General features: G+C 38.2%; 1 protein-coding gene across 12 annotated transcripts in view; it reads right to left on the reverse strand.

Annotated features, from left to right (window-relative positions):
• The window catches only part of LOC309633719 (contactin-associated protein-like 3), a 257758-nt gene that overhangs the window by 32729 nt on the left and 211689 nt on the right, over positions 1–13340 (reverse strand). For all 12 annotated transcript variants that reach the window (XM_082402932.1, XM_082402942.1, XM_082402940.1 and 9 more), the window contains 3 exons: positions 13006–13203; positions 9237–9393; positions 3427–3554 (listed from right to left, as the gene is read on the reverse strand). In XM_082402932.1, coding sequence (XP_082259058.1) covers positions 3427–3554; positions 9237–9393; positions 13006–13203 — 483 coding nt within the window. The remainder of the gene's footprint in view (positions 1–3426; positions 3555–9236; positions 9394–13005; positions 13204–13340) is intronic.

Here is a 13340-nt window from a genome sequence, read left to right on the forward strand (position 1 = left end):
CAATTGAGAAATGTTTTGCCACTTCCTTCTGACCTCTATATTTCTGATGAGAAACTTACTGTCATTTGAATTGGTGTTTCGCTATAGGCAATGCATCATTATTCTCTCCAGCTGGTTTCAAAAAATTTCTCATTGTCTTTAGTTTTCACAGCAGTTTGTTTGTGATATGTCTAGATGTGAATTTCTTTGAGTTTATACTGTTTCAGGTTCATTCAACTTCTCAAGTCTCTCTTTTGCCAAATTTAAAAAGTTTTCAGCCATTATTTTTTCAAATATTTTTTCAGCACCAGCACTCTTTCCTCTCTTCTTCTGGAAATTCAATTACATGAATGTTATATCTTTTATTATTAACCCACAGGTCCCTGAGGCCCTGTTCATTTTTTTTCAACCTTTTTTCTTTCTCTTGTTCAGATTGGATACTTTCTATTTATCTATCCTCAGTGTCATTGACTGTTTCACCTCAAATCTGCTATTTAACCCATCCAGTGCATCTTTCATTTCCATCACCGTACTTCTTATTTCTAAAGTTTCCATTTAGCTCTCCTCTATATATTTTATGTCTTTGCTGAAACTTTCTCTTTTTCTATTTGTTTCAAAAGCATTTATTATTACTTGTTAGAGTTTTTGTGTAATAGCTGTTTTAGTGTCTTTATCAGATAATTCTAACCTCTGTGTCACTGGTATCTGTTGATTACCTTTGCTTATGCAAACTTGGATTTTTCTGGTTCTTTGTATGCCAAGTAATTTTGGACTATTTCCTAGATCTTTAAAATATTATGTTAACAAACTCTGGACTTTGCTGAAATTCAAAGTGCATGTTGATATTTTTCTTATTTTGCAGGCAGCTGTCCTGGTTAGGATCTGGCCACACATTCCAACCTGCCCTCCGTGCATGGTCCATGGCTCCTATGGCTGTCCAGTTTTCAAAGCTTTTGCAGTACTATTCAGCTCTGCCTCACTTTTGCACCACTCAGTGGCCAGTCTGAGCCCTGGATGGTAGCCTCTTCAGTTCTCAACTTTGGTCTATAATTAGGACCAGATCCAGGCACGTGTAGCTCTGAGCTGAACCCAGGACTTCATAGACAACTTGTGGCATCACTCTCTTGAACTCTTCCCTCTCTGTGCTCTTCCAGATACTTTCCAGTTCCCTGCAGCTCCCTTTTCAATCATACAACCAGAAAACTAGGGCTCTATTCAGCCTGCTTTATTGTGCTTTCCTATTCACTCCTGCACCTGTACATATGTCCATTGCCTAGTGATGGGTGAACAGAGAAAGAAAACAAAAGTAACATGAGTCTGCCACTGTCATAGAGTCAGGGCTCCCCTGTCCAGAGCAGAAGATGCCTTTCCTCGGAGTTCTGGCTCTTGTATGTTTCTGAGGCAGCTTCTACCACTATTGCCATGGGGCTGCCTGGGAACTGGAACCTCAGCAAACAGAGAGAAGGGGAGAAATGAGACTACTGTGCTCTCTCACAGTTAGGAGTTCCCTGTCCCCTCCTCCAACCAGGACTAGAGGACTTCTCCTGGGACTCTCTCCATCTGGGACCCAGCGGCTGAGAGATACTGGAGGAAAAAATAAATGGTGAATTTTGCTTTCTCTTCCCTGCTGCTATTTGCTTTCCAGAGTCCTGAGATAACTGCTTCATGCATTCTGTCCAGGTTTTATGGGTGAGTTCAGTGAGAGAGATGGGGTGGGTTGTACTTGCTTCACCTTATCCAGAAAGAGAACTGTGGTTTGCATATTTATGTTATGAGTGAGAAAAATAACTATACTATCATAGAGTCAAGGCACGTTCATAGGCTTTCTATATTTTGACTATCTGCATCTCAGTATTTTTATTATCTGAAATAGGACCCTCTTTTTTTTTTCCAATAGCAAGGTTCAGAAATGCTAGGGTTCCCTCACATGGCAACACCTCCTATGGGGCCCCAGGGAGGGTTGTGGTTCCACAGGCCCCACTGTGGTCCTGCCTGGCTCATAGGGCAACATGGCCACTGTGGCCTTGGTGGACGATGTACTTTGGCCTCTCCTCTGAGAGGAGTGCCAGTACAGAGTTTGGGGCAGAGGGCTGACATGACCTGATTTTATTCCCTCTGGCTCTTGTATGGAGTATCAGCTAAGTGGGCAGAGACAGTAGCAGGTAGGCCAGTTACGGGGCCACAGCAATAATCCAGGTACAGGAGGTAATGGAGATAAATTCTGGATCCACTTTTGCAGTTAGAACCAATAAGATTTGCTGATGAATTAGATGTGGGTTATGACAGAAAAGAGAAGTTATGAGTGACTGTGATGTTTTCAGTCTAAGAAGCAACAGAAAGAATGGAGTTGCTATGCATTGATTTGAGGAAGGTTGGTGTGGAAATGCTTTCTTTTTCTTTTCTCATTTTTTTGACAAGTTGGGTTTGAAATGCCAATTGGAATGAAGAGGTCAGAATAGCCAGTTGGATGCAGGAGTCGGGAGTTCAGGAAAACTGGGTATAGGTATAGGTGTGGAGGTCATTGATGCCCATGCGGTCGGTATTTAAAGCCATGAGATGATGGGAGAAGATCACCAATGGAGAGGAGAGAGGAGAGAGGGTGGAGGATAGAGCCCTGGGGAACCCCAAAGTTATCCCGCTGGCGAGGTGAAGGAAGGTTGGGGAAAGGAGGGTAGGAAAATTTTGTGGTATGCTGGTCACCACGTAAAGAAAGTGAATTAAAGAAGTTTGAATCATGGGAGGAATCCAAAGTTGCTGACAGGTCAACTCAGATGATATCAGAGAATAAGAATTGGATTTAGAAATGTTGAGTTCTCATTGGTGACCTGGAAAAAGCAGTTTCTGGGGAGCAATGGACGAGATGGAGGAGAAGGCCTGATATTCAAGAGAGAGTAGAAGGATGAAAATTAAAGATAGAACTCATATATTTTATTTCAGTTATTTTGGGGGCATGAAGGATATGCAAGAAATCCAGATGCAGTTGGAGGGGTAAGTGGAGTTAGGATCATCGAGGCTTCCTGTGTAAAAATTCAGAATTGCCAGAAGGCATTAATGACTAGATACACTTGATGGGTTCTGTCCTCTCATTTTCGCATTATCTTACCAATTTCAGGCATCTCAGCATTCAGCAAAGTGCCTTATACTTAGTAGGTACATATTAGATGTTTGCTGAACAAATGATATGATATTTCAGATGATTCCATGAATCTTTGCAGCACAGTCTCATGTAAATGTCATATAAAAGATACCTCTACATAATCCAGAGGTAATATGTTTTTTCTCAATTACCTTAACAATATACACTTATTTTATAAAGTTAATACATTCCTAATGAAGTACAGATTATCAGTATAGACAGTGTTTTTATGAACCCAGGCAGTTCGATTTCTCTTAAAACATTGAAATGTATTAGCAGGGATGAAGACAGTTCCCCTTGCCACTACTTACTGTCTCCCGAGCAGAGCAGAGGCCCCAATGTATAAGCCACTTCAGAATGTGGTCGCCCTGTGTCTCTCATCACAACCTGAGTGACCGGCAAGTGCTTCTTATGGGAAAGGACTACTGTGTTGCTGGTCCTAGAAAACAAATACAACCACCTTAACATTATTCTGAATAATGTACAGAAAAGTAACAGTCTTTGATTGCAGTTCAAGGGGTATTAAGCTAAATTTGTAAATACCTAACAGTAGGGAAATCAAACATCTCATGTGAACACTTACAAACATACTGATATATTGAATGAGGTCTTCTGAGGACCAGAGACTTTTGTTCATCTACGTGACCATAGAGAAGAAAGCAGGCAGGTCCAAAATTATGGTCATGGATACAGGCATGAGATTACATTTCAGTGCAATTAGCAGCTCATTGCTCTTTCCAATTCAGCCACTGTGTAATACTTAAATGCAGAATTTACAGAAGCAAGAGCAATCTTCCTTCATTAAAAGAAAAAAAAAAAGACAAAAAGCAAAACCACCTGACTGACAAAACTTAGGTTTTCAAATCTTGGACTTTTTTTTTTTACTAAAGTTTCAGAAATTCCTACTGTGGTTATGAGGCATTTCCTTATTTGTTGAAGCCGTAAATTTAAAAACAAAATCAAAACAAAATACTGATTCAAAACCATGATGAAGATATGATACAATATATTCTTAAAATTAATAAATGGGCTAATGCATGGGAAAGTGCTTTGCCAAAGATTGTCACCATCCATTCATTCGACAAACACTTATTATGCATCTTCTATTTGCCAGGCCCTGTGTGTTGGGGATGTGAACATAAAACCCACCATCAATGCCCCCCAGTGGATGTTATAAATAATAACAATAACAATACTAATAATATCATCATGTCAGTGACTATTTGAGGACATATTAATATCTATGGTTTAATACAATAGGACTGGAACAGGAGCCAGAGGACCTGGCTGGTAAGTTGGCTGTACCACCACCGTCCTCTCTGGACAAAGTAGGAAGATTTTTCTATACCTTGGAAGCTGCTCATATTTTTCATTGTATACTTCAATTACATACATGCTTCTGATTTATGAACAAATACTAGTTTGTCTAATTTATTGTTCTGTGTAGAACCTAGTAAGTTTTAATTCCAAATAATTACAAAGCCACCACTCACTCCTGTATGTACAAGTTGAAACATTTGAAACTGCCACTTTTGCAGGTCAAAAAATCAGCTGTTTCACACGGTTCAACCTGACAGCTTTCCTGCAAAAAAATCTTCCTAACTTAATAGTTAATCATTCCAATTCTGCTAGGCAGAATATCAAAATATTCTTTTAAGTTAGAAAATGTAAAATTATTAAGATTTTTATTTTGTTTAAAAATTTGAACAAAGTGACTGGCAGTGCATATGGTAAGATATGAGAAATATGAAATAAAGCCCTAACATTTAAGAAACAATTTTTAAAAATCAGATTGCATCAAAAAATCAGACTGAATTAAACAACATGGCTTTATCTGGTGAAGCCCCTGCAAGTCCTGCTGTTAGAAGTACACAGGTTTCATCCCAAGCACATAACACCTGACTTTGTTGGGAACAGTATTCACAAGCTAGAAGGTACCACTGGATTATGGGGAGGGGGTCAGTCTGGAAACTTATTTTGTTATAAACACAGGGAGAGCACACCAAATCAATTCCTGGTATTAAATATCAGTAAACATGACGAATAGTATTTTAATTCCCGTGATTGCTATTTTGGTAGAACATCTTAGAGGAAAAATGCAAGTGCGTAAGTTCTTCATTGAGGACCTCTGAATTTTAAGGAACCTTTCAAAAGCTACACTTTCTATATCGCAAAAAGCTACATTTTAATTCTGTTTTTAACATTGACAATGCATTCACAGCCCTGAAAAAAACTTTAAAAAAATCATAATGCATGTAGTGTGCATTAAGGCAGATAGCATCATAAAGTCTTTTTGTCCTTTTGTTGTTTGCAAAGTACCTTCCTGAATCTGAGAAAATTTTAAACTCTTCTTATTTAAAAATTCTTTATTAGTACAGGTCATTCCCACTGTCCATGCTTTATGCAAGATATTATATGCCATGTTCACCAGACTCATTCAAAACTGCCTAATTTTTAGTTATATCTGTTTTCTTCTTGCTTCTCAATTTTTTCCAAAATTTGTAAAGATTGCATGAATATCTAGGTATGAAAATTTCTCACAAACAGTTTTAAACATTCAGTAAGAGAACTTCCAAATCCACCTTTTTTGGTTTTAGTTTCTAATGCTCTAGAAATTCTTCTGGGTTTTTTGTTTGTTTGTTTGTTTTTCAGTAGACTTTTTTGAGGTATAATGGAGCTTTGACTACTTTGAGTTGTTGGGAAAGGCGCAGGGGAGAAGCACTGGGTCAACTTTAAGTTTTATAATTGCTGGGGAGAAAGAGGGACTGGCGACAGCATAATTTTCATCACCCAGAATTACACATTTTGAAAGCTCCCAGGCTCTCTTCTGGGGTTAGCTGTTCTACTGGCTCATCCCTTTGGCAAACTCACACTGTATTAATTACTGCGGCATCATAAGACTTATTCACGTCTTGTAGGGCTGGTCTCCCCACATTGTTTCCATTTTCAGAATCGTCTTAGCTATTCATGTACCATTCTTTTCCAAATAAATTTTAGAACCAGTTTGTCACTACCCCCAAAATAAACAAATGTTTAGCATTTGTTTGGAATTAAATGGAATCAAGAAAATTATTTGGAGGAGAGATGCTTAGTTTTCCTATTCATGGCAGTGGTGTGATGTCTCCACTTATTTAGGTCTTGTTGTATTTTCATAATAAAGTTTTATGATGTCTTTTTTATAAAAGTCTTGCATATTCCAAGGTACTATACCCTTTTGTTCCTTTTGCTAGTGGTTTTTATATTTTCTTATAGTAACACATTTTTGATAAGAATCCAGTTATTCTAAGGTTCAGTAAGTAGCCTTACCAAACTCTCATTAATTTCAATAATATTTCTGTATGTTCTTAGGTTTTCTTTGTTGACAACCATATTTTCTATGAGTAATGTATCTTTATTTCCTTGTTTCCAGTCTTTCCAATTGTGGTTTTGAATTGCCTCATGTATATTTTTTTATCTTTCTATTATTCATTTCTCACCTAATTGCATTGTAATCAGAGAAACTGCCCATAGGATAACAACTACTGTAAAATTTTTTGAGTTTTGCTTTATGGAATATTGGGAAAATCAGTTTGCAAAAACGCAGTACACGTGCTTGAGAAAATTATGTATTCTACAATTTTATGTTCCCAACAAATCAAGTTGTTAATTTCATTTGAAAATATTCTATCTTACTAATTTTTGTTCATTTGATTACCAATTACAAACAGATGTACATTTAAACCTCTTCTTATCATGGTTGATTTGTAAATTTCTTCATTCAGTTTTGTCAATTTTCTTCTGTATACATTCTGAGTCATTTTTATTAGAAACATACAAGTTTATTAGCATTGTTGGTTTTTTATAGTGAAATTAAGCAATATCTTATAGTAATAGTGACCTTTGTCCACATTAAACCTTAAAACTTTACTTACTTTTTCGTATATTTGCCTGGTAATTTTTTTTTTTTTGGCATTTTGCTTTCAATATGCCTAGGTTTACAAACAAGATATATTTGTTTTTAATTCAATATGACATCTGGATTTAAATGGTTATTTTTGTCACATTTATTGTGCATGATTACTCACACAGTTTTTATCTTGTACTTGTTGCTTTCTCTTTTTTTAAAGTCTCACTTTCTATCTTCTTTTGTATTAACTAAGTTTTTAAAATCCCATTTTTTCTTTCTTCCCTCTACTGATTTGAATATTACATGCTTTGTTTCTATTCTTTAGAGGCTACACAAATTTTAAGACATAAACTTTAAGCAATTTAATTCTAATAAATATTTACAAAACAAGTTTTAAATTTCAATAATATTTTTATTTCTAAACATTCTTTCAGTTCTTTTGTAAACCACAATCATCTCTGTTAACAGGATCTGACTGCTTTCTCGTGTTTCAAATTCATACATATAGTTACATGTTATCAGTGTCTAGTATTTTCTTCTTTTAGTTTTTAACCTCTGAGTTTACAATTTTTTTTCCTCAATATTTCCTCCTGCCTCTGGGACCTTCCTTATAAGATCACTTTCTTTCATTCTGAAAACCATTCTTAAAACTCCCTCTTGTGGAGTCTGCTAGTGGTAAATTTCTTCAGTGTCTGTTTGTCTGGATTTTAATTTTATTCCACTTTTAAAAATATCAGCTGGGTAAACACTGGGAGTTTGACAGTTATTTCACTTCCGCCCTGTGAGGGGTGTGCCCCACCCTCTGTGGGCTGGGTCCTGGGCTGTTCAGGGGAGGTCTGCTGGCTGGCTGTCCTTCCTTTAAGAGTCTTGCTTTCATCTCTGCTCCTTTTAACATTCTCTTTGGTGTTCTTTGATTTCACCATGGTGTGTCTAGATATGGATCTACTTTTATTTATCCTGCTTGGTATTCTAATGTTTTCTCAAATCTGGACATTTTTCTGCTATTTGAATATTGCCTCTTCTTAATTATCTCAAATCTTCTCTTCTGAAACTTTAATCAGACACATTTTCAATCTTCTCCACATGACTCCTCCATGTCACTGCTTTTCTCGATCCCATTTTGCTTCTCTCTGTTCTATCTGTTCTCTGTCATTTATTTACACATATTTTCCATTTTGCCAATTTTCTGATCACTTGTATCTAATATCTGATCCAACAAATCTTAAATTGGGTAAATATTATCATTGGCTAATATTCTTTTGCAAATCACAATCATCTTTGTTAATAGGATCTGATCACTTTCTCATGTTTCAATTCCAGTTTTGATTTTTCAAGCAGCTCACATATTTATTTTATCTTATGTTTTGAATGCATCCATGATCTGAGACTTTTAGGCATCCCATCTACACTTTGCAGTTTCTTCTGCCTCCCACATCTGTCCTCTGGTGTTGTATAATCCTGGATTGTGAGCTCATGTTTGGTGGCATTTTATCTGTGGGAATCCTTTGAGGTCTGTGTGAAGGGGGAGGGCAGGCCTCCAGTGAGAATCTCATGTAATCCTATGATGAGCCAGTGGTGCTGCCAACCTGTGGCTATGTTAACTTAATTTGAGGACCATCCAAGTTATATAAATTTGGGCTCCAAATCTGTGTGAGGACAAGTCTGTAGACATGAGTTTTCAGGGAGCTAGTTTTTTCTACCCAGAGTGCCTACTGGAAGATCTGTCCTTGTCTACATTTTCTTTGGGTTTGCAGCCTTCTGAGACCTCCAGTTGCATGGAGAGTTTTGTATTCTGTATATCCCCTTTCATGGACTCAAGGCCTTGTCTGGTTTCCCCTGTGTGGCCATTTAAGAAAACGAAACTGGAAATTAGGAAGGTCAGCAAACAGCCCTGGGTCAGCCAAGGGGTGGTCATCTTATTAACTGGTTTAACTTAACTTTAAGAAGTCAGATATTTCACTTTCAGTGAATGGGAAACATTAATTCCTATTTTGTCTTACTAGAAAAATAAAATGGACATGATTAGTTACTCACAAGTAAACAAAAATAGCTACCTAATATTTTAGGCTTCAGATTAATGATATCATACACATCAAAGCTTATACTTTTAACTTGCTAGGGAATACTTTAATTTTTCTCTCTTTATTATGCTGTTGTGTCCAATGTCTGCCTAAGGTACATAGTTTAAGCAATAAAAAAATTACAGTTTGCACAGGGAAATTATATGGAAATCACCATTCATTCCGGTCAGCATCACAGTTGCAGTAATATTGAGAATCAATGCAGTTCCCCTCTAATCCACAAGTACATTTTTGAGCATCAGGCAGAGAACCTCCCCAGTAAGTGTGTGTTTCATTGGTTCTTCCAACCCACCAGCTCACTGGGGTTCCATCTGAAAGACAAGTATGAGAAAGGTGACACCTACTTTGCCCCCCACTACCTGCCTCCCCAATATAGTTCCTTTACTTCCCTCTATTTAAAACATAGAGAGACTATTTTAGAAGTAAGCATATTTTAACTCTGCAATAGGATCATTTTTAAGAGGACTCCCAACTGTTTAAAAAAATATATTTTAATGTCAAAACTTACGTTGTCACCAAATTTTTTTCTTTTATCAGAAAATGAGCACGTAGCCCCTAACTCATTCAGGCACGATATCTACAAACTTCTCTTGAGGACTCCACTTACATAATTTCTTTGGAAATAACATTCAAGAAAGAATTGTCATCAAAATAAAAACCACAGTAATTTACACACTGAATCTAAAATCTGAGATCCTAAAATACCATTAAAACGTTTACTGTTATTATGCAAAATATGGATTTCTTTCACTTTATTTATTAGCTAAAAACACTGGCATGTGTTTAAGACATGCACTTCCTAGCATGTCCTAAAAGTTTCTTGGAGACGTGCTTCTTCTTACACTGAATGGGTTGCTCTGTGTTTGGAAACTGAAGAAATGGCACTGATAAGCCTTCTTCATGCCTGAGGTGTCTTCCGCTTGAGCAGGTCCGAGACAACTACACCCAGCTCTTCAGCACATTCCCCTCCTCAGTGCAACGTATAATTAAGTGACAGGGCCAGAGGCTGCCTCAGCTCTGCAGGACTGCTCATTTATGCTAAAGATGCTGCTGAAGCCCCAGTGTGGGATTACAGTACACCTGGGGCAGGATGATCAGGGAGGAGGGCGCACACGGGAGGGTGGAGGGGAAAGAGTCCCTAGTAAACAGAGAATCAGGGCAGGAGGGGAAACGGAAGTGACATCAATTCTGCAAAGATGCCCGTCCATTTTCATGTGCTCTTTCAATCTCTTAAATTGTCCCCATTACGCCCCTACTAAGAATCTGAAACAACTTCTCCCTAACTTACAATCGCCACTGCTCATTACGGCTCCCTGTTCAATGAGACTTCTGCTTCTGCTGACAACCTCTCAGCTGGTAAACACATGGACTGCATTCATTACCACGCACTGCAGGCCCAGTGGGTGCCATGTGTGCCAAGAAATCAATATCAACCATCTTTTTTTTTTAATGTGTTGAAAACTTATCTTTAGGGGGTGGAATATCTTTTTAGTGTATTATTTTATAGGTAGGTAATAGATATTTTTCAAAATTCCATCTTAAAAATGTAATTATTCAACATCCTCTTTCATCAATTTGAAGAGCAGAGAAATCATTATATGCCAGTGTGTTACTGTGTGTTTACATTTTTCTCTCTAAAGTGAAAACCATAGTGTTTTTAAAGGTACAAAATGCATGTGGCTCCATTCAAGATTCCTTTGAGTAACTTAAAGAATTTGCATAAGAAATAATTAGGCATAATATGAAGAAGAATTAGAGGCTGAAATGAAAAGGAATAGGAGAGATATCAATGACCAGGGTGCACGGCTCCACTTCCTCAATTATTTTAGCCCATAGTTCACTATCCTTCTCTCCAGCCACAGCTACAATCCTCAATGACCTTAAGCATTCATAGTATGGTAACCAAATGGTTTCCTAGAGTCAACACTTACTGTCATACAACTTCCACTTTAGCCACCTGTAATCATATCCCCTGAAACTATATGTAACACAGAGACCTTAAAGATGCTGAAGGAAAAATGTTTCAGAACCCTAGCAAGATCCTAGGCCCTCTGCCCCTCCCTGGCCCTGTTGGAAAACAAAACCTACACAAGAGCTGCTGCACTGAGGCCCCAGACTTGCTATATCTCCTCTCAAGATTACCACCACCTCAGTCTCCTGATAACTTCTGAGAATTCGAACAGTGGAAAATTCTTGAGAGAAAACTGAATTTTGACTGACATTCCCCAACCTACCCTAGAAAATTCCTAAGCTACTTGTTCCCCACACTGCAGTCCCCTTGTACTGTTTTCACACTGCAACCTTCTAATGAGGGACCCAGGCTTTGCTGTTTTCACTCCTTCCGCACAAGAGTAGAATCAAAGCTCTGCACACCCATTTGTGTCTATTGATAATACCGAGCAAATTAGTGCAACAATTTTAAGGTGTATTGGGCTACACTATTTGCCTGCCTCAACTCAACCTTAATTAAGCACTTCTGGAAATATATAGGTCTGTAGTGAATTTGTTTAAATTAAGTTTGTACTAACAATCCTCCAGTAGCAGCATATAAGAAATACAAATAACTTGAGCATGTATAGTTAATGAAGTCCCTTATTTTGTTTTTTTTAGCAGGTGTTTATTAAGTTTATAAGTCTTTTCTCTTTCCATCTTTCCCCCCTAGCCCCAATTAAATACTTGTTGAAATATTTGTTTTTGTTGCTGCTGTTGCTGTTTTATATATTTATTAACATATCAAAGGGCTAACAATTGAGCAACCACATGCAAATCAATAGGCAGACACTGGCCCTCCAGGCGGGAATCCTTTGCTGATCTGGGTCGTGTCCGGGTTCTGGAATAGACCATCTGCTAGTTTGTATGAGTTTGCTCCATGACTCACTGGGTGGTTTTGTTTTATGACTTTGTTAGTGGTTGGTTCCAACACTACTCTGTCTTTGCCTTGTTTTCCCTGGTTAGACAACCCATAACAATAATTTACTCTCCTGGAGGCAGCTTTCTCATTCTTCTGGGGACATACAATTTTAGCTCGGTGATCTATTTGGCATCAATCAACTAACAGTAAGTACTAAACCCACTAGCACTAACTATAAATTCAATAAACTGGAGAGATGCAAATAAGTAGCATTTACTTCATGCCATTTATAGACGTGGTGCAATTAAGTTCTGGCAAGGTCAGTGTCTTAGCTCTGAAGACTCAAAAAAGAGAAAATGATTTCCTGAGTCCCATAGCTGCTGAGTGGCAGGGACTTGTCTAAGTCCTAAGAGCTTGAACTCAGAGGACCTGCCTACTGCCCCCTACTCATTCCACTCCCCAGATGCCTAACCAGAGAAGGGGCAGGTCGGCCTCCAGAAAACCGAGCAGTTTCATGAAGGCAGTGAGGTTGCACATTCCAACAAAATGGGATTTTTCAAAGGAAGAAAATATAAAACTAAAAATAAGAATTTTCAAAAGACGAAAAGATATGAGAAATAAACTATTAGCACTTAACGTTGTGTGAAACAGCCATTGATACCAACATTGTTCCCTAATTAACAATTAGCCCAGACACTAATTGCATTGTCTATGAAAAAGAATCTCATGGGATAATCACCTCCAGATAACTAAGCCATGTTGTTGTTAGCGATCCTTCCCAAGATAAAACAGAATTAAGACGTCCCTGCCCTTCATGGCAGATGAGCACCGAGCATTCCAGGGGCCTCCGTAGGAGGCTTTGACTGCTCAGTTGCCCAGCTGAGTCTAGGGAGAAACTTCAGATCATTCCTGGCTTTGAGCAAAGACCTTGGTCTTTGCTCCAAAGAAGGGTATCCCTGTCACTTCAGATGTGATCCGGGCACTATGGGCACAGATTCTCATGCATCTCTGGCAGGCCATTGTGACCTGTGGGGACAACAGCCCACAATGTCTGATTACTCTGATTACTCACCATGGGGAGTTGAAAGCCTTGACTTCTTGCAGTGGAAAGTCAGCTTCTGTTGGCAGTGGTCCGCATCGTCAATTATGGCCTGGAGCTGGTCCATGCTGGCTGTGTACTTGAAAAACACAGGATGGGGACTTTCTCCATTCGAGCTTTTGACACTAACCAAGTGGGAGCCATTGTGTTGCACTGAGGTCCACGCAGTGTCTGGTGGGCAGAAGAGAGGTTGGGAGGGAGAAAGGAGACTGTGATGAGAATGGAATCATTAAACATAAATATGGAAATCAGAAGCATCTTTTATCTGAATTAAGGTTTTTATTTTTGGAGCAATCAGATCTCTTTGA

This window comes from Balaenoptera borealis, assembly GCF_965194805.1.
Source record: "Balaenoptera borealis genome assembly, chromosome: 8".
Lineage (NCBI taxonomy): Eukaryota > Metazoa > Chordata > Mammalia > Artiodactyla > Balaenopteridae > Balaenoptera > Balaenoptera borealis.